Raw genomic sequence first — 24,800 nt, 5'->3', positions numbered from 1 at the left:
AAAAATATGATACAATAACTGAAAACAGGTCGCTGACTGTATGTCTGTTATTCATACAAACCAGGCAGTCCGGTCCAGTCATGATCAAGCCACAGGTTACAGTCTTGATCGCTGGCGAAGCGACCGTACAGGCAGTGATCTTGACTGTACCGAAACTGTGAATGTACCGTGCCCGTGCGTGGGAATTACCCCATTGCAAAACTCTGAATAAAACGCGACTGTTGGTCTGAATCAACCTTTACGTTTAGATCCAAGACTTTTTTGTTGTTTTTTTGTTTTAATGGCATAGGCAAGTGCCATACAGCCAGTCACAACATGAAAATTTTCTACCCAGAAAGAATAAAAAAGATAATATAAATTTCAAACTTAAGTAGCATTACAAATTTTAAGCATTAAAATTATTATTAAGGATAGGATAGAGATAAAACATGGACACTCGTTTCTCGTCTAGAGACCCATCAAGTTAAGGCCGTTCCTCGCGATTCTGGGCATAGCTGAATTCCAATGTAAAAGTTTATATCAAATAACGCAAAAACTATGGCAGATATTGAGATGATTCTTTTTTTATATGAAAGGTCTTAAAAAGTTCTAGTGCACTATTTGGTTGTAAATTAATAAATTGTTTAAACAATATTTTTTTTTTCAAATATTTTTGGTTAAAATAAACGAAAAATTTTTTTTTTTAAATAGGGCACTACAAAATTTGACCCACTTTCCGAATCTGTTTTTATTTTGTAACATAACACATAACGTAACTTAACATAAAGTGTAACACAAAGCAGTTATTTGATATAAACTTTTTAAAAAATCTCAAAGTTCTGCTAAATGTTACTCTCTCTCGGTCAGTACAGGCTGTCTTTGTCGATAGCTTCTGGATTCTCGCCGACAGGTAGGTAAGAAATATACACTCTCTCATAAATAATGTTGAATAACATTATTAGGGCTTATTAAAGAGTAATACCCAAATATTTTGCAGTATTTGAATATGGAATTTGATTATTTATATTTATTGGACAATACCCAAATATTTTGCAGTATTTGAATATGGAATTTGATTATTTATAGTTATTGGAATATTTATTTTAAACGTTTTTGTTAGTAAAGTTTACATAATATATGAAGTTTGTTTCGTCACTTGCTTGTCCAGTCATATTAGTCCAGGGTAATAAGGATTTTCTCGTGACACTCAATAATCCAGGTAGCTGACAACTTTTTTAGTTATTGTAGACCTATAAGAAGAAAACCTATCTGTTTCCTGCCTAAAGTTCGGAGCCGTTTTTTAATGATTAACAATTAAATGCAAAAAAACGCGATTTTTTCTATTTTTTGCACTCCATTAGAAAGCTAAATAATTGACATAAAATTACAAAATTTTATTTTTTAGAATATTGACAAAGCTTCAAAATGCCGATTTTTGAAAGTTGAAAAGTCAATTTGTTGCTTCGCAAACTGCAAACTAAGTGACAATTGATATTTGTTAAAAACTTTTAGTAAACTTAAACTTTAAACTTTAGAGTTCCACCCAAAGTTGGGTATCGGGGTACTTAACAAACCCCTTAAAATTTGGGACCGATATATTAATTAGTTTAAAAGTTATTGTATTTGTTTATCTCAGAGACCTTTTTTTTACAATAACAACATAGATAGAAAATAACAAAGATAGGGTAATTCTGTGGGTGACAAATGAAAGCAAAAGACTTATACTATCAATATGCATTAAAAAAAATAAAAGAATAATTTACTATAGTCAAAAATCCTGATGTCAAATTTTTGAAATTATGTAGTTTATAAACATTTAGAATAACTTTAAAAACATTGTCCCTAGAAAAAATCTTTTTTACATTCGAAAAGCTAGTATTTTCACCAGAATTTTCAAATAAAAAAATTTGGCCTAGGTTAATTTGGGCCAAAGTTAGCCATGTTTTTTTGTTAATTCACAGCTAATTTGATTATAATAATTAAGGAACCTTATTGACGCCATGTTAAAGAATGGGATTTGTATTTTTTGTTAAAAAATTTGCACAAACATTGTACCTTTACAGGACCCTCTACGAATTTTCAAAAATGTAGTTCAAATAGTGACTAGGAAGAACCTACAAATCCATGGCGTTTAAATACCGAACAAACAATTTTAAACTAACAAAATTTTCTATATCTCCGGATCTACTCAATGGATTTTGATCACTCTTTTCTTAATTTGTATGTAATTTCTACGTACATTACAAATATGTAATTTGTTTATATATTAATTAATTAATAAATGGTCTAGTTTGTTTAAACAATTCGTGAAAAAATAATTTTCTTCCAAAAATCTATTTTTTTAATACCTAGTATCATTAATAATCATAGAAAAAATCGCGTTTTTTGCATTAAATTGGTAATAATTAAAAAACGGCTACAAATTCAAGGCAGGAACCAAGTAGGTTTTCTTCCTATAAGGTCTACAATAACTAAAAAAATTGTCAGCGACCTGGATTATTGAGTGTCACGAATATGGTCTATTTTTTGCTTATTTCCCTGGAGTATATATTTGATTAACATCTGTGTAATTTTTCTGTCGCTTCCTCGCTGGTTTTGCATATTGCTATGATAGCAGTATCATCGGTAAATGTTGCAATTGTATTATTTTCTAGAACAATAATATAACACGTATACAAAAGGTAAAGACACTTCTTTGTGGCAGCCCTGCTGTAATTTCTTTCAGTTCCGTGTATGTATCTTCCTGTTTAATTCTGAAATATCTTTCCAAGTATTTGAGAGTATCGTTTTGGTAAATATAGTCTTAGTTTATAGTTATGGCGTCTTTGCCATACTTTATCATATACCTGAGTCACATCCTAAATTGTCCATCATATTATCCTTCATGATCCATGTTTCACATCCATATAGTAATACAGTATATTTACATGTAACAAATTAAATCCTTAGTTGTAAATTTTTGAAATAATTACTCAGTATACATCCAAGTTTCATAAATGCTCCTCATAAATCTCATAAGACATGGTGTAGACTCATAAGACATTGCTCCGCAAGCCTTGTAAAACACTACACCATGTTTCTCATGGTTCTATTAAAAATAGTAACATTCATTCTAATATTTAATTTTCTGGTTGCCTTTTCCAAGGCAACATTAAAGAGGAGACACGCCAGAGCCTCCCCCTGTATTTGACCATCATTAACGTCAAAGCATGTAGAGTTTTCTCCTTCAATTCTAACGCACGAGCTTACGTTTTGCATTGTTAGTTGGGTCAACTTAACCAACTTCGGTGTGATCCCAAACAAAGTCTATCATTGCATTATATAATGCAGTTCTTTTAACACTGTCATAGGCTCCTTTGAAGTCGACGAAGAGATAGTGTGTATCTATGTTATATTCTAGTGACTTTTCTAGAATCTGCCCATGTGCTGGAATTTCATGTATAGTTGATTTTGCAGCAGTAAATCCGCATTGATATTGACTAACAATATTCTTTGTAAAATGTTTAAGTCTTTCAAACAATACATTGCCGAAGATTTTATACGCAGATGCTAACAGAGTAATGTCTCTATAGTTCTTACAATCCAGTTAATCGCCCTTTTTATGCAACGTCTATTATTTCTTTTAGCCACTCTTCTGGTACCAATTCATTCTGCCATATAAGTACTATTAGTTTATGGATTACTGCAAAAAGTTGATCACCACCTTTTTTATACATTTCCCAACAGATTTAATCGATTCCTGGGGCTCTATTGTCGTTGATTTTAAAAGGCGACATTTGACACTATTATTGTTGGGTTTTCACTGTGTAGTTGACGATGTAGATTTTGTTGATTGTCTATGTTGGAACCTCCTTCAATATCGTGTATATAATATATTATATATACTTTTTATATATATATATTTTTTACTCGAGCTTTCAATTGTGTTTATAATTATTATCAAGAGCTGCTAAAAAATACAAAATATCTTACAAAGTTGAACTAGAAAGAAAAAATTTTTGTTAACTCACCAAATAAAATAAGTTTAGTATATAAAAATGACAACAGGTGGACACGGAGAATTCTAGAATGGAGACCAAGGACGACAACAAGAAGCACGGGAAGACCTCAAAAGAGATGGGTAGATGACATAAGAACAGTGGCAGGCAAACAGTGGATTAGATTGGCGCAAGATAGAGAAAGATGGAAGCAATTGGGAGAGACCTACATTCAGGAGTGGATGGAAAATGGTTGACAAAGAAGAAGAAGTATATAAAAAACAAATTTCAAAAAATATTAATACAAAAATGCTATAATCTAATAAATGCTTCTCTGAAAATTTAATATAATTTTGAAAAAGTTTCTTAACATAAAAACAATTGAATTTATAAATAAATTTGAATACAATTAAGCCTCAATGTCATAAATACCAACTTAAAATTTTTATTTTTGACAATTATATTGCCAAAAATAAAATTTTGTATAAAAATTCTTTTTTGTTTAGTAACAAAAAAGAAGATTTATTCACCATTGATAGATGCCTGAAAAAATGTAACAAATACATGGAAAATTAAATCAAAATGTAATATTTTACTGGTTTCATATATAAACTACATAGAAATAATATAATTATAAATTTTGCTTAGATTTTGAATTTCTGACCTTTTGTTTAAATTATGGGATCTAGTCTTTCACCCATTCTAAGTAGCTATGTCATGGATGATGTTATCAGTAATTGTATCAACAATTGCACTTTTTTCATTCCTTTTATTAAAAGATGTGTAGATGATTTAGTTTTGGCACTTCCTACTTATTCCACTGGAATAAGCTTGACCGTTCAACTGGGCCCGGACTACCTCCTTCTAATTCTTTTAACTCCTGTTTTGAAATTAATAATTTCAAAATATTACTCATTATTTTGTCTAATTACTTATTTAGTTGTCAAAACAGATACATTATTACCTAAAGAAGTGAAAGTGGTTCAATTTAGAAATTATATAGTAAATAGTAAATATTTGAAAACTGATGCACATATTCCTCCCGCGATTTGGGCTTCATGTACTAATTTTATAAATCGCACTATTAATAGACGTAAATCCTTTCATTTTAATTTCATGAATGTTTTTATTCGCCACATCCCAACATTTTCCATTTCAGAATATTTATCATCAAACTGTAATTCTACGTTAAAAGCCAATTTGTTAGTAAAAAAGTAACAAAAAAAAACAAAAGAAAATATAAGACATAAAAAATGAATTCGGCAATACTGTGACCTCAAAATATCTTGTTATACATACCTGTATGTACCTTTGCTAAGTTGTGAATTAATTATTTAATAAATAATATTGCTCTGGTATACTCCTATTATTCAAATTACACCATAACCGCACTGAATAGAAGACCTCCCGCTCGCTTTATTGTATAGACCCAAGATTTTTCACTACAGGGGGTGGGTGTCCAGTTGTAAGTAGGTAAAAAGCCCAACTTTAGTACAAGATGACGTGTAGACTATTCTTCGTGAATAAATTTTGCTTTTGTAAAGAAAGATATTTTTGAAATAGATATCGCACTGAATTTTACCGTTAGGATTTTCGAGGATAAGCCTTAAGACAAACTAGATTTTGTCACGGATAAAAGGTAATAACAAATAAGGTAAAACAGAGGTTAGGATTCTAATTACAGTTAAATATTAAGCTTACTTTTGCAAATAAATTCCATCAAACATTCATTTACAACTCTTATATTTAGAGATAGCAGATAGCACATATTGTACGGAGGAAAAATTTTGATGTCGACTAAATTTTTTATTAGATCTTCAGTTTGTTTTGTGTATTTTTTACATTCGAAGAAAATGTGATCTAGATCACCTTCTTTTTGACAGTCTGGACATAAATTTGAATTTACGATTTTTAGTTTGGACAGATGACTAGGATAGCAGGCGTGTCCAAATTTTATTCTAATTATGGATGTTATATACCTTCGTGGAACAAAATAATTTTTAAACCAATAATCAATTGGGATTAAAGGTGTAGCGTTTTAATTTTGGTGGAATATTTTCGTTTTTCTGTTTGCAAATGAATTTTAAAACGCAATAAACTGGAATATTTAAAGGTTGTTTCTAGTCCCCTAATATAATATTGCAAGACAGGTATACGGTTTTTCTAAGACGTATTAACAGAATATTTTTTTGTCTTTGTTTACATTAATATTCCCCTATTCTCTGTATGTATTGTGAGGTAAAAAATTTCCAGTTAACCAATTTAAAAGTAAATACTCAAGAAGTTTTTTGTCGGTTCGTTGCTAAGAACGAGGTCAAAAAAGGGTAGATTGTTTGTTTTAAGTTTGTAGGCAAAAACTAGCTGTGAGACGTAAAGGGAAATTGATTTTGCGTTGAAATTTGTAAAATGTAAGGCATCGAGGAGTCGACATTTAAGCCCCAAGCAGAGCAGACGTGCTACGGTTTTCTTCTTTGTGTTATGTTTTAAGACCGGTTAAGGTGATAATACTCTCTGCACTATGGCAGTTTAGAAAAGAGTAATCACCATAAGATTTGTGAACCGGCAGTGAAGAAATTTTGTTAAAATGTTTATATAGAATGTCCCCGTCGACAGCTTCATTTCCTCCATCAAGTTTCTATTCCAATCGTTCCTGCCTACGTATGGAAATGGTTTATTTTTATTCAAGTTGAGAGTTATGTCCTTTGCAGCTCCAGTCCCATAGATGTTAACAAGTTTTTTTTGAAAGTTAAGTGCTAAACTGTGAATCCAGGTAACAATTAACATTTTAATTTTTAAAGTAAAGACAGACAATTTTTTTGATAATTATTAATAATTGCTTTCATTAAAATTTAAAGGATTTGTAATAAACAATAAATTGTAAATTTTATGGTTTAACAGCTGTCATTTTAATTGTTTTTTTTTTAATATAATGTTAACATATGACAGCTAGCTTTGTTCTTTTCGATATTCATTTGTTTTGTTTGTTTAAAAAAAGGTTATTCTCTGTGCGATAACATTTGTAAGTTTTGTAGTATCTCCAACCCCTTTGTAAACGAAGTTTGTAAACAGACACATATAAGTTTTTTATTCTGTATTTGGCAACTATTTATATAGTATATTTTTTGTGCCATTTTTATGTTTGATAACTGTTTGTATGAGACAAAAATAAACGTTTGATTTGTTTCTCTGATCCTTTGTTTATTTTAGTTTAGAAAATCTCCTAACCCTTGTATGTATTTTTGATTTTAGGGAAGAAGAAATTTTCTTTCTTTTTCCAGCAGGAAGTTTTCTTCGAAGCGGCGTCCAAATTTAAATAGCTAGAGGTAACCTTGTCTGCCATATCTTATTTCATTTTGTCCAGGAGATTTATGTAAGTACCCTTTCATTTTTTTTTGTAGCTGCCCCAATCCGACCCATTTATTTCACTTATCCACGACCCCAGCTCTCCAACAACCAACTGAGTGTCGTTCGCACTAGTAGCGTTTATTTTGCTTGCCCTATCTTCGCCCCATAGTTTTTGTCCCCTATTTCTACCCCTATGTTCGTACCCTGAGGTAGGCAAAATATATTCGTTACAATATTGGCGCCCAACGTGGGGCATTGTTTAGATTTTTGTCCTTTTCCCCAAGCCATATAATTTTTTTTCATTTGTCCCTAGTTTTCTGCCACTTAAATGAAACCCCCTCTTTTTAATAGTGTCCCAAGTGTCTCACAAACAGTGATTGTTTATTTTATTGTATATTAACATATGTATTATTGCATATCAACATATATATTTGTTGTATATTACCATATGTATTGTGGTTCTTTTATGTAAGGTACTGTAGAAATATTTATATATGTATTTTTTGTGTATTTGGTAAATGAAAGCAAATATTTGAGTTGAATATTTAAATATTATTTTGGATGATGTTTTAATATTGAAAAGAATTTTTAAAAGTTAACAACAGTAACAAATATCAGTTATTGGTTGCATTTATTCTTAATTGATTAAACAGATTTTACAGAAAAATCGGTTTTTGTAATTTTGTTTGTTCGGTCATTTTGAGTAAATGTCTGTATTGTTGTAAGTGACCTTTTTTTTGTTTGAGCTGTGTAGTTGTGTAGTAATGTTATGCAATTTGTCTTCTAATTAACCATCTTTGACGGCGTATTAAATGCCACAGGTTAGTTGAAGTTTGTGCACGAGAAGTAGTCATTGTGAGTCGTAGAGAAGGTTCGACTAAGTTTAGTCCCAATAGTAGACTGTTTGTTTGTTGTGTATCCTTTCTTGTGTCTGAGTGACCACAGGTGTAATATTTGTGATCAAGAGATGCTGTTTTAGTTTTGACTAGAAGCAGTCTCATTTAGTTTTCAGAACAAGAGTTGGTTTATTTTGGTGTTATTTAGTGTAGCTCACTCAAAGGTCAAGTTTTCAATATTATTAGTATTTTGTCTTTCCCTGTATGTACGGTTTATGTTGTTTGTTAGTGTCCATGTTGTCCCATGCTGTTTGAAACCATTTTTTTAGTCCTTGTTAGTGGAGGTGTGAACTTTTAAGAGACAGGTCAGAGACCTCATTTTTGTTTACCGACTGATTACTAAGTCAAGAGCAGAAGTTGCAGCAAACTGATTGAGTTTTGGATTTCAGTACGCGGGAGTGCAAGTGAGACTTACTATCAGGTGATAAATGGAAAAGGTTGTTTCTTAAAATTATCATATTTTCTACTAGTTGTTGAGGTTGATTTTAGTTATTTTGTTTGTTTGCTTTCATTCAATTTGTGAAAAATGAAGTCTACTCAGGTTAATCATTTAAAATCAGGAGAGTTATGTTATGAGCTTTTCATAAGAGGTAAAAATGTCCCAAATAAGACAGTGGATGATAAGAGAAAGATGTTGAGAGCTTTGTTGGCCAAGGAGGCCACTTCGTCTTCAAGTTTAGTCGATTTGGTTAATAATGTAGTAGATCCTGAGAAGGAGTTGTGTGAGATTAGATTAATTATGGATGATTTATATAGTAGTGCTCAATCAATGAATGCACAATCAACTAAGGCTGATTTTGCTAGATTTGAGACAAGGTCTACACATTTAGATACCAGATTAGAGAATTTTCCTATGAATGATGTTGAGGAAGATGTAAAAAAGTTTGTTAATGAGTGTAAAGATGATTTGTTGATGTTAAAGGGTGATGTTTTGGAAAAGGAGGAAATATCTGCTGAATTAGTAAAACCATCCACTAGTAGCCCAGTTTCAGTCCCTGTAGTTCCCAGTTGTACAGTCCCAGCCCCAATAATACAGGTTTCAACTCCTGTCATTATTTCTGATTTACATATTAAGTTTAATGGTGAAAGTAAAGCTCTCCCCACATTTTTAGAGAAAGTTAGAGATTCTGCTAGGTCTAGGAATATTTCCGAAGACATCCTGTTTCGTTCAGCTATTGAACTATTTGAAGGTAATGCTGCTATTTGGTATAGAAGTGTTAGAGATAAAATTAATAGTTGGGATGAGTTGGTAGCCCTACTCAAATCTGCTTTTTTGCACCCAGATTATAATGATAATCTCTTTGATGAAATTAAAAGTAGAAAGCAAAAAAGGAATGAATCCATAACCATTTATTCAGCAGTGATGGAAAACCTTTTTAAACGTTTGGAAACATACCCTAGTGAAGCCCAAAAGGTAAAAATAATGAGGAAAAATATTTTAGTGGACTACATTCCACTGATAGCCCTTCAAGATTTTGCTACAGTAGAAATGTTAGTAGCAACTATAAAACGTTTAGAGCAGAATGTCTTGCCCTTGTTGCAGACTACTAAAGGTCTTGCTGGTATTTCAATTGATGATTCAGAAAAGCCCAAAGAACAAGTTCATGTGGTGGATAATCAAAACAAGCAAGATAAAAGTGGAGTAGTCAACAGACAGGACAGAGAAAATAATTCTTCAAGAAGACCCAATCCCAAATGTATGTATGAAAATGATAGACCCAGTCCACCAGAGAATACTGAAGTAAGAAATCAGTCCTTTTCATCACCACCCCCAATGAGGCAATATTTTTCATCTCCACCTCCAGTAATGCAGTCTGCCCCTTATCAAGCCCCCAGAAATCCGAAAAAGATTATTTGTTTTAATTGTAATAGGCCAGGTCATATTTCCCGTGACTGTAGAAGCAAGCCAGTATCTTGTTATCGTTGTGGTTATAAAGGTGTGACCATATCTTCTTGTCCTAAGTGTTGTATTTCGAATAGGTCTAAGACCAATAGACCTTACAGGCCATTGTTGAACCCAATTTTTGAAAAGAAAGATTTTGATAGTCGTCCTCATGTTAGTATTTCCATTTTCTCTAGAAACTTTGTAGTTCTTTTAGACAGTGGTTGCTCTACATCCGTTGTAGGTGCCGCTGGAGTTGAATTTCTAAATTCCCAAGAAATTAAATATAATCCCACATCTACTAAGCATGTCCGCTTAGCAGATGGTTCCAATAAATCAGTTGTTGGTACCATTAATCTTCCAGTAGAGGCTGATGGTGTGTGTCATATGGTAAAATTTTTTGTTGTACCTTCTGTCCCTTACAGTTTCATTTTGGGAAATGATTTTATGCGTCAATTCTCACTGTTATTAAACTTTGAGGATAGGACATGGCATTCTTCCCGAAGGAAAAATAAAATAGAAACTGCCCAAGAGATTAATTATTTAGAGGTTGATGTAGATAGAATAGACCCTTGGTTTGATAATTTGAGATCAAAGATAGTCCGATCCCCCCTTGATTTTCCACAGTGGAAGGTGGAAAATGATTTTGTTTATAAGTTTGTCCCGACCACCAATTCTTTTAAGACTAATGATGTAGAGTGGAAAATTCTTGTGCCCAAACCACAAAGGTTTGAAGTTATGCAGTCTTGTCATGAGCCACCTACGTGTGCTCACTTTGGATTTTCCAAAACTTTGTCCCGTATTCAAGAAAGATATTATTGGCCCCAGATGCGTGTTGATGTGCTTAAGTTTGTCAGGTCATGTAAAGTTTGTGGTGCTCAGAAGACACCAAATTATGCTCTATTAGGTAAAATGGGTAAGCAGAGAGAGGCCAAGTTTCCTTGGCAAATAGTTGCTATAGATCTGATAGGTCCCTTTGTTCGTTCAAAGAAAGGTTATACGTGGTTATTAGTAGTTGCTGATTGGTTTAGTAAATATACGTTAGTCCAACCTTTAAGAAAAGCCACGGCTAAGAATATTGTTGAGTATTTGGAAAATGATGTTTTCCTAATGTTTGGTGTTCCTCAATATGTGATTTGTGATAATGCCTCAAATCTGAACAATCCTCTCTTAATTGAGCTCTGTAATAGGTATAACGTTCAGAAAGTATGGTTTAGCCCAGTGTATGCACCTCAGTGTAATTTTGTGGAGAGGAACAATAGAACCATTGGTACAGCAATACGTACGTATGTGAAAGACCACGTAGATTGGGACAAGAATTTAGCAAAGATCAGACAAGCTATTAACACTGCAAAGCATGAAGTGACTGGATATATTCCAGCTTTCTTGAATTATGGCCGTCATGTTCCTTTAAGTGGAAACTATTATGGTGTTGATCATAAGGATCAACAGAATCAAGATATAGAGATAATTCCAGGTGACCGTAACATGTATGCTTCAGAAGTCAAAGGTCTAGATAAAGTTTTTGAAAAGGTTAAGGCTAATCTTCGAAAAGGATATGAACGTAACGCTAGGAGTTACAACTTACGTAGAAGAGAAGTCCAATTTCAAGTGGGTGATAAGGTTTGGAAAAGAAATAAGGTTTTGTCTTGTGCTGTCAACAAGTTTATGTCCAAATTAGCACCGAAGTATATCGAAGCAACTATCAAGGAAAAATTGTCACCAGTGGTTTATCGTTTGTCAGATTTAAATGGTTCTGATCTTGGTAAGTGGCATGTTAAAGATTTAAAGCCTTTTCTGTCAGATGAGGATAATATGTCATCCTTAAGTAATTAGTTCATCCTTTCCCCTGTCTTTATTTTCGAGTTTTTATGTTGATTTGATTTCATCCCTTTGGAATTTTGTTTCACTTTTGATAATTTTAGTACAGGTAACCTATTTAAAGAGTCTGGCGATCGATGGCACGCTAGCCCATTCTTAGTAACTAACTTTGTTTTTGTTGTTTAATCCCATGCTAGCCATCATCTAAAAGATATTATAAAGAAGTTTCGACTCAGTTAAGATATTATCTTCTGATTTGGTTTTTGTTGTTTTGCCTTTATCAAAAACTGGATAAGAATTATCCGAGTTTTTTCTTTTAAGAAGGGGCATTGTAGCGTTTTAATTTTGGTGGAATATTTTCGTTTTTCTGTTTGCAAATGAATTTTAAAACGCAATAAACTGGAATATTTAAAGGTTGTTTCTAGTCCCCTAATATAATATTGCAAGACAGGTATACGGTTTTTCTAAGACGTATTAACAGAATATTTTTTTGTCTTTGTTTACATTAATATTCCCCTATTCTCTGTATGTATTGTGAGGTAAAAAATTTCCAGTTAACCAATTTAAAAGTAAATACTCAAGAAGTTTTTTGTCGGTTCGTTGCTAAGAACGAGGTCAAAAAAGGGTAGATTGTTTGTTTTAAGTTTGTAGGCAAAAACTAGCTGTGAGACGTAAAGGGAAATTGATTTTGCGTTGAAATTTGTAAAATGTAAGGCATCGAGGAGTCGACATTTAAGCCCCAAGCAGAGCAGACGTGCTACGGTTTTCTTCTTTGTGTTATGTTTTAAGACCGGTTAAGGTGATAATACTCTCTGCACTATGGCAGTTTAGAAAAGAGTAATCACCATAAGATTTGTGAACCGGCAGTGAAGAAATTTTGTTAAAATGTTTATATAGAATGTCCCCGTCGACAGCTTGATTTCCTCCATCAAGTTTCTATTCCAATCGTTCCTGCCTACGTATGCAAATGGTTTATTTTTATTCAAGTTGAGAGTTATGTCCTTTGCAGCTCCAGTCCCATAGATGTTAACAAGTTTTTTTTGAAAGTTAAGTGCTAAACTGTGAATCCAGGTAACAATTAACATTTTAATTTTTAAAGTAAAGACAGACAATTTTTTTGATAATTATTAATAATTGCTTTCATTAAAATTTAAAGGATTTGTAATAAACAATAAATTGTAAATTTTATGGTTTAACAGCTGTCATTTTAATTGTTTTTTTTTTTAATATAATGTTAACATATGACAGCTAGCTTTGTTCTTTTCGATATTCATTTGTTTTGTTTGTTTAAAAAAAGGTTAATCTCTGTGCGATAACATTTGTAAGTTTTGTAGTATCTCCAACCCCTTTGTAAACGAAGTTTGTAAACAGACACATATAAGTTTTTTATTCTGTATTTGGCAACTATTTATATAGTATATTTTTTGTGCCATTTTTATGTTTGATAACTGTTTGTATGAGACAAAAATAAACGTTTGATTTGTTTCTCTGATCCTATGTTTATTTTAGTTTAGAAAATCTCCTAACCCTTGTATGTATTTTTGATTTTAGGGAAGAAGAAATTTTCTTTCTTTTTCCAGCAGGAAGTTTTCTTCGAAGCGGCGTCCAAATTTAAATAGCTAGATGTAACCTTGTCTGCCATATCTTATTTCATTTTGTCCAGGAGATTTATGTAAGTACCCTTTCATTTTTTTTTGTAGCTGCCCCAATCCGACCCATTTATTTCACTTATCCACGACCCCAGCTCTCCAACAACCAACTGAGTGTCGTTCGCACTAGTAGCGTTTATTTTGCTTGCCCTATCTTCGCCCCATAGTTTTTGTCCCCTATTTCTACCCCTATGTTCGTACCCTGAGGTAGGCAAAATATATTCGTTACAAAGGCTGTATAGAAGCATATTGCGAGGAAGACTGCGTACTACATATATGCCAAGATTGTTTCCATTTACTATTGATATTATTTTTAATTATTGTTAATGCGTCTTGTCTACAGATTTGGTGATCAGCTTGCGTTCCGGTATCAATGGCCTTTTAGCTAATAGGTCAACATGTTCGTTGTATTTAAGACCTATATGTGCTTTAACCCACAAAAAATGAACAACTCTTCGGTTTTTATAAAGGTCATAAACAAGTTTTTTAATTTGAAAGACATATATATTTGAGTTATTACTAGGAAAATTTAAAGTTTCAATGGCAAACATAACAGAAAATGAGTCAGATACTATTGTAACAGATGTATTCTGAGTGTTTTCAAAGTATTTTAATGCTTCATATATTGCTACAGCTTCAGCACTAAAGATTGAAAAACTAGGATTTAGTCGACAAAGTTTTTCTGTATTAGTTGATGGAATATAGAAAGCACACCCAGTACCAACAATAGACTTTGAGGCATCCGTATAAATAACTAAAGAGTCTGACAGACTAGATAAGCAGGATCTCAAAATATTCGAGCTAACAGAAGAATTTACATGGTAATTCGGTTGTATCACAGTAATGGGTTGCAAGCACGAATAAAAATGTTCGATGTTAAGATTATCCTCTGATTTAAAGTCATAATCAAAATTTGTCAGGCTTCTAGAAGCCTCACAAAGTGGAGGTGAGTTCTTAAGTCTCCAATATCGATTAGTTAAATCTTCTTCGTTCAGTTTTCTGATATTTGAGTAGAGAGTAGTGTTACGATTTTGTATATTAATAACAAACTTTTGACTGAGGTATTCTCTTCTATAGTCCAAGGGATTTTCTAGAGCTTCCACATGTAGAGCATTAATAGGCCTCGATTTCATGGCACCCAAACAAATACGCAATGCTGCGTTTTGAAACACATCTATTGTTTTCAGAATGTGTTTACTTGCTGAACCATATAATATGCATCCATAATCGATAATTGATCTAATATAAAATCGGAAGAAAAGCAAAGAAGTTTCCACATCTGCACCCCACTATGTTTTTGTAATTGATTTCAGGAAATTTAGACCCTTCTTACATATATCCAACATAAACTCAACGTGAAGTTTCCAAGTTAACTTGCGATCGAGAATCATTCCCAAATATTTAATTGACGAACTGAAATTAAAATCATACCCATTCAATTTTATCTGATTTAGTTTTGGGATATTGTGTCGAGTGAAAATAGTAATACTTGATTTACTTGATGCAATTTCAAACCCATTGTGTTTGAACCAATTTTTGGATCTATCATGTATTTTTTCTAAAGTTTGAATGCAGTTATCGTATTTTTTGGTAGAAGAATACATAAGAAAGTCATCAGCATACTGTATTATTTTAAAGCTGAGATTTTTAATGGAAATGTTATGTAAATCGGCAGTATAGATATTAAACAATAGAGGGCTTAAAACTGATCCCTGCGGTAGTCCCTGTTTATTATAACGAGGACCTATAAGTTTATTATTGTTTGTTCTCAGGTAAATTTTTCTGCACGAATAAAAGTTAAGAATAGTGTTTACCAATAATTGTGGTGGTACTTATATGAAAATTTTTTATTAATTTTTCCATTAAAATATCGAGACAAACACTATCATATGCTCCTTCTATATCTAATACTATTGTCGGTAAATAAATATTACTTGAGAAGGAGTTCTGAATGTCCGTTACCAATGTGGCAAGTGCATATATGGTACCACAGCCCTTTCTGTACCCAAACTGCAAATCTGGAAGTAACTTCTTTTTATCCAACCACCATTCCAATCTATGTTTAATCATCCGTTCCAAAGTTTTCAGTACACAAGACATAAGTGAGATAGGTCTATATGAGTGAACGGAATTAGGATCTTTCCCTTGTTTGAGTATGGGGATAATGATTACATCTTCAAATTGAGCTATTACTGAATTATTCATGATTATATCATTAAATATTTCCAATAGTAAAATTTTGTCACCTTTAGGAAGATATAGTAACATTGGATATTTAATATTATCTAAACCTGGACTAGTACTATTTCGATTTTTTAAGGCAAATTCCAATTCTAATGTATTAAAAGATTCCAACAAAAAATGATATTGCTTATTGAAAGAATAGTCAAAAGTTTTGCAATTTTTTACAGACGGTGTAGCAATTTCATCGAAAAATTTTTCTTCTAAGGAATCGTCAAAACATTTTATAGAAGAAATTGGTTTTCTGTTTAATTTTCTAGCTTGATTCCATAAGCTTGCTGATGGTATATTTTTATTCAACTTTGAGCACCAATCAATCCAGCTCTTTTTGGCTTTATTTTTTAGAAATATTTTGGCTTCTGATACAAGTTTTTGGCATTGTATGTAATTGGCCATTGTAGGAGATTTCTTATATAATTTAATAGCTTGTCTTCTGTTATTCACAACATTACTACATTCATTGTCCCACCAAGGAGGCGGAAGATGATTTTTGCTAGTGAAAGGTTTAAAAGCAGGTATTGCATTTTCTGCAGCCTCATGCAGATCCAAGACTTATTGCATAAAATTTTTGTTACATATAAATCTTTACTCATGTATAGTATTTTGAAACTTTTACCTTTGAATTGTTGTAAAACCTGAAATTGGTCAATTAGAATATCTGATGCTTAATAAAAATCTGGCAGTGTTCGCACTATTGCCTGAAGAAAACGTTGTTGATTTTTCCTAAACTGAGTATATTTCATTAACTTTATTGATATCTAAACAATGAATAGTATATTATGACTTTTAATGTAAAATATTAGGGAAGTAGGAATTCTAGAGTTGAGATTTCCTACTGAGTTTCCTATGGCCCGGTTGAAGATTCACCACCTAGTATACCTAAGTTTGAATTTTATTTTAATTAAATATTAAAATAAGAATATATAGGTACAGCGAATTTTTTAAGTGTTATTTATAAATTGAATTCGATGGAATTTACAAAAAAGAACTCAGTATATACGCTTCATTATTCCCAAATAAACTTATTTTAGTTTAAAACGTAAAATCCATGTAAATTTAGAAAGAAATTTCAACGAATTCTTTTTTTCGGATGCAAAAGAGAAGTAGCTACTGGATGTTTATAATTCCTAGAAAAACAAAATTTAAATTTTAAATACATTTAAAGGACAACCTTTGTCGAATGGTGCGTAACTTGTTTGTAAAGGTCGGTATAGAATTAAAAAATTTACATACCTTTGAGTCACTCTCTGGCTGATTCACCCGAACCTCCAAAGTGCCAGACATTACCGCGTACCAGCATTTTCCTGTGTCGCCTTGGCGAAAAACTGAAACGCAAAACGAATAAAATACATTTTCTAATTTAAAATTTGGATGTAGAAGGAAGGAAAAATTTATATAGATGTAGAAGTTATTTATAACACTTTTTAAAAATATGTCATTGTTTTAAATTTAATAGAATACAGGTTATTTTTTACGGTAGACCGAACTTTCCTTGTTTTGAATTCATTACTGTTACCAGTTCTTCTGGTAAATTAATAAAAACTCATTGGTTACTTAAATTTTCTGTAGAATTTTCACAAAATTACAAAAATTTTTCCCAAAGTTCAAATTGGTGAATCATAAAAAAATCCATACAAAGATATATTTAGAGATTTAACCATCATTGGTACATGTAAATAAGTTTTAATAGTTTTGCTAGTTTCATATAATAAGTGAACTGAAATCTTAGATATTTTGTTCTGTACTTGTTACGTTTGGGAATGTCTTGCAGTTAGGCAATTTCCGCGAAAGATTCCTTGCTTCACAATAATACAAAATTAAATTACAATTTCAAAAATATTACTTTTGTATTAAAATTCACATTTGAAAAATCAAATTGAAAAATGCATCGAGTACAACATACCACTGGTTCTTGCATTTGTCGATTACGAGAAGGCTTTTGATACTGTAGAGTTTGAAACCGTACTGGAAGCCCTAAATCAAAGCCGAATAGATTACAGGTACACGTCACTAATCAAAAACATCTACGAGAACGCTACATCAAGTATACGACTACACGAAGACACAGAAAAATTCAGCTTAGGTCGAGGAGTAAGACAAGGAGACAATATTTCACCAAAATTGTTCACGGCAGCTCTAGAGTCAATATTTAAGAACACCCAATGGCAAGATATGGGCATCAATATAGATGGAGAAAGATTAAATCATCTGAGGTTTGCAGATGATGTCGTATTAATCGCAGATAACTTACAGGATACGGTTTCTATGCTACATTCGCTTAAAAGTCTGTCTGAAAGAGCAGGATTAAAGATAAACTTTGAGAAAACTAAACTTATGACAAATCTCGTAATGAGTGGAAATATAACTATCGACAATAATACCATACAACAAACAGACACTTACAAATATCTGGGACACGAGATCAAAATAAACAGAGACTATCAAACAAATGAAATACAGAGGCGAATAGGCCTGACATGGGCAGCATTTGGCAAACTAAGCCATATTCTAAAAAGTTCAATTCCCATGTGTCTCAAGCGAAAAGTTTATAACCAATGTGTTTTGCCTATACAAACTTATGGAGCAGAGACTTTAACACTCACGCAGAAATCTGCGAATAAACTAAGAGTTACACAACGAGCCATGGAACGTGCAATGCTGAATGTGAGCCTCCGAGACCACATAACAAACCGACAAAACAGGCAAAGATCAGGAGTTCAAGACGTCATCGAAAGAACCACGAGACTTAAGTGGAACTGGGCAGGACACTTAGCCAGAACACAAGATGGACGATGGACAAGACGAATTATGGAATGGAGGCCCAGAAATTATAAAAGAAGCCGAGGACGACCACCGACTAGATGGACCGACGACATAAAAAGAGTAGCGGGAAACTGGCTACAAGCGGCCCAGTGTAGAGAACACTGGAAAGAACTGAGGGAGGCCTATGTCCAGCAGTGGACGGGATTGGCTGATTGATGATTAAAATTCACAAGTGGCTTTAAAATTTTATTTGTATACGGTTTAAAAAGAGCATGTTAAATTCGATAATAAAGCTCATGCTGATTGTGACTAGCTGAATGACAATTGTCCAAGCCAAGTACAAAAAAAAGAGCATGGTACCAGTACTTTTATGTGTACTAGTATAATATGCCTGCTGCAGTCTATATTGCAAGGTAAAGTCAAAGGTAAGCGAGGACCCGGTAGAAGGAGAATATCATGGCTGCGGAATTTAAGAACATGGTTTAAGAAAACCTTAACGGAGCTGTTTCGAGCCGCAGCAAGCAAGGTCATGATTGCCAATATGATTTCCAACATCCGAAACGGATAGGAACCAGAAGAAGAAGAAGTATAATATAATTGACAATTTAATGGATAGAAAAATTAACCCATGAAATTACACCAAACAGAAAGATCGCACTTAAAAGTTCTGTGCTAAAGGTAACTAGATTAGTCATCAATACGGATGCCAAGAGCTCAAATCTTGCGATAGAGTGTCTTGTGTAGAGAAATTTAGCACATGCAAGTACTGTTTTGTATGTATGTATGTCTGTTGTATATGTTCGGATGTTTCATCATCACAAGATATATTGGATTACCACAACTGTTGTGGCAGACATTTGGCCAGCAAAAAAAAAACATAAAAAATAAAAACAAGTAAAAACAAAAAAATAGGACTGATTTAGAAAGGAATAACAAGCTTTGTACAAGGCTTGTAAAGAGACGGGAAGAATAAGCAAAAAAGTTAGTCGTAGGGTCCCATTTCAGGCCTAGAACTGTAATAATGGAACGTTTCTGTTTGTCAAATGAACAACATGTTAAAATATCTGAGCCAAAGCCTTGAAGTAGACTGGGATGGTTGTTGGCGCATTTAACTAGCGAAAACCCTTAAGATTTAAAAGTTGAATGAGCTCTAACTGAAGAGAGTGAGTAGATGTGAGAGTAAGTAGATAAAAGAGAATTATTTCCTAACAAACTTATGAGACTGTAGGTAAGCGTTATGCAGTCTAACTGGTTAACTCTTGTAGAGTATTTTAGACGAAATAAGACGAAGAAGTGCCGTAAGTAATGGTATGTAGAAAAGATTCTTGGAGAGGTTTAGAAGAATCTGATCTCCAGAGAAGTCTTTTATAGTTCCAAAGTTCTTTGTTTACGTTACTTGGTCGATACGTTTGCTTTATATCACAAATGAAACAACATCGAAAATATAGAAAATTAAGTAAGAGAGACAAAATACCCTAGGACCAGTATAAAAAGTGTAATTTGGAGACACACTCCAAACGTCATATAGACTGACGTCAAAGCTAGTAAGAATTTTGGAGACAAGAAAGGAATTTATAATAAAATATAATTTATAATTTAAATAATTTAAAGACCGATACAAGAAAGACGAAACAACAAATCAACAATATCGAAATGAAAGTATTAAGATCAATAGCGGGCATATCATTAAGAGATAGACAAACCAACAGAAGTATACGCGAACAATGCAAAATTCAAAATATTAACAGGTGGATAAAAACAAGAAAAAAAAACTGGAACGAACATGTAAACCGAATGGGACCAGGTAGATTAGCGAAAATCTGTAAAAACAACAAGCCGTATAGCAGAAGACCCGTTGGAAGGCCGCCAAAAAGGTGGAAAGATAATGTACAGTCAACAACGACTGAAACAGAATAAGAGGCAGACAAACAGGAGTAATCCTAGTCGCGCGAAGAAGAAGAAGAAAAGAATTTAAAAAACTGTTTTTTCGAAAACTGCGTGATGAGCAGAGTAATAAAAATTAGTCGATTTAAAATAAGATTCAGTAACCGGCATCATATATTTGCAAGTAATAAAATCCTCTCTGAATTCAACATATTATGTCTCTTTGAGATTCGGGATTTTCCTAAAACGATTCTCTAGCATACAAAACAACAATGAAAAGAAATGAGTTAAATGCTAAGGAAACAGATACAGAATAAGTAGAAAATATGACAAAAATATTAAATAGAAATAGTTAGTCAAAATCATTTAACACAAAAATGTCACTGCAAACCTCAGTCAATGAAGCCTTTGCAAACAATCAGAAGTTGATAGCAATATTCTTTGACATAAACCAGGCTTTTGATAGGACATGGAAACACTCTATATTAGCAACACCTAATAATTATGGAATTCAAGGTAACATGCTTGCTTTTATAAAAATTTTTTAAGTAATCGTTCTATACAAGTTAGAATAAATGGAATCACAAGTTCTCCAAAAATGCTAGATAATGGAATCCCTCAAGGATCCATTTTATGTCCAACCCTATTTTTAGTGGCTTTTAATAGCATCATAAATGTAATCAGAGCTCCTATTAAAGCTAGCATTTACGCGGATGATATTGTTATTTACACCAAATCTAATAACCTAGTTTTAGCAACAAATATATTACAACTTATGTTAAATCGACTTCAAAATAGGGAATTACAAACCGGATTCAATTTTTCTGCAGAAAAAACTCAATACGTAATTTTTAGTAAAAATAACACTCACCATACAATTAATTTAACATTAAATGATTTACCTATAAAGCAGTCAACAGAAGTAAGTTTTTTAGGCCTAACTTTCGATAAAAAATTAAATTGGAATGTGCATATTAATAAATTACAACAAGCATGCCAAAACCGGTTAAACATACCTAAAATAGTATTTAATAAATATTGAGGTGCTGACTGTAAAACATTAATTAACCTTTACAAATCACTTATTAGAAGTAAATTAGATTACGGTTGCATATCTTACGGTGCTGCAAGCAAAACTGCTTTAAAAAAACTAAATAGCATACAATCTACAGCTTTGAGATTAGCACTGGGTGCCTTCAGAACTAGTCCTATTAGTAGCTTACAAGTTTTAGCGAGAGAACCACCTCTATATGTTAGACGCCAACAACTATCTCTAAACTATATAGGGAAAATATCAGTACAGAAACAACATCCAATATTCTCCCAAATTTGCCATCCTAGTATTGGTCCTACAAAACCAACTAAAAATAGTACTCCCCTTATAGAACGAATAAAATCTTGTAACTTTGATATCGATAAGCTAAATCGATCTCTACAAGTCAGTGTAAATTTTCCTCCATGGATAATCCAAACACTTACCATTGATTTAACCCTCACAAAATACCCCAAATCAACTACAAATCTAATTTTCATTAAACACTTGTACTCCGAAGTGATATCTCATTATCCTAATCATCTCCAAATTTTCAGTGATGCCTCTAAAGCTCATGACGGACATGCTGCTGCATACTACTGTAAATACACTACTCACACTATATCCATACCTACAAACTTCTACATCCTCACAGGCGAGACCACAGCCATTTTGAAAGCCTTAATTTTCTTCAAAACGCGTAGTGAGAATAAATGTGTCATCATCACTGACTCATTAAGTGCTCTATTAGGTGTAAAACAAATATACCCTACAAATCCAATATTTCGGGCTAGGTATAAAATATGAGATAAATATAATTCAATCAACTCGAAAAGAAGTAGCATTTATCTGGGTACCGTCGCATGTAGGAACAGCTGGAAATGAAAACGTGGACAACCTAGCAAACACAAGTCGAATAAACTTACAATACACAACCAAATCAATAAATTACCCATATTCCGATCTCAAAAACCTAATTAAAGACCACTGTATGAACATATGGCAAGACTACTGGAAAGATTCAGGAACCAAACTATATGAGATTTATCCCCTTGTGAAGATCATCTTGAATAATCCATCCAATAGAAGGGATCAAGTAATAACTAACCGACTAAGAATTGGACACACTGCACTGACCCATAGATTCTTAATCAACAAAGAACCTTCTCCAACCTGCAGAAACTGTTCTCTCCCATTGACGGTGAAGCATATTCTGATTGACTGCCAGTACCACGAAGAAACAAGAAGAAAATATGGAATCTCAGATGACATCAAAACCACTTTAACCATAAACACTGACCATGTAATAAATTATTTAAAAGATTTACATTTATATACATCTATTTAATGTAAATAAAATGAACTCTTGTGTACGTTACTCCACTAATAACCCTGCGTGGTTGATGGGGATTATATGTTTTTTCTAAATAAAAAAAAAAAACAAAAATGTAACACGTTGCAAATAGATAATAAAGGTACTCAGTTGAAAAACTATGTAGTAAAAAAAATATTTAATTTAAAATTGCTTGCATTGAAAATTTTAAAAGTAGAAATAAATTTAAAAATTGTATATAATTATAACCAAATTTAATTATATAAATTAGGTTGAAGTAAGTAAAAAATACACGAAGGACCTTTAATATAAATATTGATTAAATTAGATGAATCTTACTACCCAAATGAAATAAAAATTATAATTATTTATTAATTAACCTGGCATCGAGATACTAATGTTTTTGTAGGACGTATTTAAATTGCTGGTTAAATAATTAAAAATAATAAATATAATAGATATATGCAAATAAGGGAAATACCCGGCGCAACTCATTAAATGGCATCAATCTGTGAAAAAACTTTCTTGCCATTTTTTGAAACGTGTTAATTGGCAGGTAGCGACAGCAACATATCAGATTGACGAAGACGTCGAGACGCATAATGGCTCGCTGGTACCACAACTAGAAGAAGTAATCGTAAACGTGAACTTTGATTATCTCGAATACTTTTGAGCTACTGATTGATTCTGTTTGTGTAAAGACAAAACTTCAGTACCTATGAGAGGGCCACTCTGCCGATGGTCCCCATAATTTCGAAGTAGTGTAAAGTACATTAGTAATAAATTAAAGCTGTCATCCCTAGCTTTGATACAGAATTACGAAATGCATTCCAATTTCAAGAAACGCAATAATTTGGGTAAGACCTTAAAAAGTTGGTCTTTTAAAAATGTTCTATTTTAAGTGTCGGGGATTACAATAAATGGTTTGCCGAACACGTGTGGTGATTAAGGCAAGTGACATTCTACAAAAAAACAATATGAGTTAGTCAGTTTTACTGTCGAAATTTGAAGAAGATAATTTGGATATTTAATAAAGTAATTAAAAGGTGTGTAACTAAATAAGGTTATATATTTTAACAAAGTTATAAAAGTATTAAAATCGAAATATGTAAATAAATACTAAATAAAATAAAAAGACAGTCAAGATTTGATTTCACGTCCAAAGTGTCTATGTATCTGTTTATACGTATTTCGCCCTAATAGGGCTCGTCAGAAAAGCTATTCATAGGCTTTCTCAACGTGAAAAATAATCTTTTCTGTCTTTAAGAAGCAACAATAAAATGGCTTCGATATGGACGCAATAGCGATATCTGATATTAAATCCGTAAATAGTTTCGAAACACAATTCAGATTTCTTCTTTAATCTGAGCCTTCTAAAAATTGCAAGGCAAAACAGACGTTGATAAAGATGTTAATAGAGACATAGGGAATCTAAAATTTGCACTCCACGATATGTCTCCTCAACTAAGAAGAAATCCTTAGCGAATTGGTTTCTTGTACTCATACAGAGTAGATCCGAATAAAATGAAAAAGACAGTCAAGATTTGATTTCACGTAAAAAGTGTCTATGTATCTGTTTATACGTATTTCGCCCTAATAGGGCTCGTCAGAAGAGCTATTGATAGGTTTTCTCAACGTGAAAAATAAATCTTTTCTGTCTTTAAGAAGCAACAATAAAATGGCTTCGATATGGACGCAATAGCGACATCTGATAATAAATCCGTAAAATAGTTTCGAAACACAATTCAGATTTCTTCTTTAATCTGAGCTTTCTAAAAATTGCAAGGCAAAACAGACGTTGATAAAGATGTTAATAGAGATTAATAGAATGTTAATGTTAATAGAATTTTTAGAAGGCTCAGATTAAAGAAGAAATCTGAATTGTGTTTCGAAACTATTTTACGGATTTATTATCAGATGTCGCTATTGCGTCCATATCGAAGCCATTTTATTGTTGCTTCTTAAAGACAGAAAAGATTTATTTTTCACGTTGAGAA

At 32.4% G+C, this 24,800-nt stretch overlaps 1 protein-coding gene across 1 annotated transcript in view; it reads right to left on the bottom strand.

Moving 5' to 3' along the window:
* Positions 1-24,800, bottom strand: part of Epac (Exchange protein directly activated by cAMP) — a 665,395-nt gene that overhangs the window by 484,809 nt on the left and 155,786 nt on the right. Inside the window, exon 2 of the mRNA XM_072525991.1 lies at positions 17,024-17,115. Coding sequence (XP_072382092.1) covers positions 17,024-17,074 — 51 coding nt within the window. The 5' untranslated portion in view covers positions 17,075-17,115. The remainder of the gene's footprint in view (positions 1-17,023; positions 17,116-24,800) is intronic.

The sequence above is a fragment of the Diabrotica undecimpunctata genome, chromosome 3 (genome assembly GCF_040954645.1).
Source record: "Diabrotica undecimpunctata isolate CICGRU chromosome 3, icDiaUnde3, whole genome shotgun sequence".
Classification (NCBI taxonomy): Eukaryota; Metazoa; Arthropoda; class Insecta; order Coleoptera; family Chrysomelidae; genus Diabrotica; species Diabrotica undecimpunctata.
This window is presented reverse-complemented; position numbering and strand designations above follow the sequence as displayed.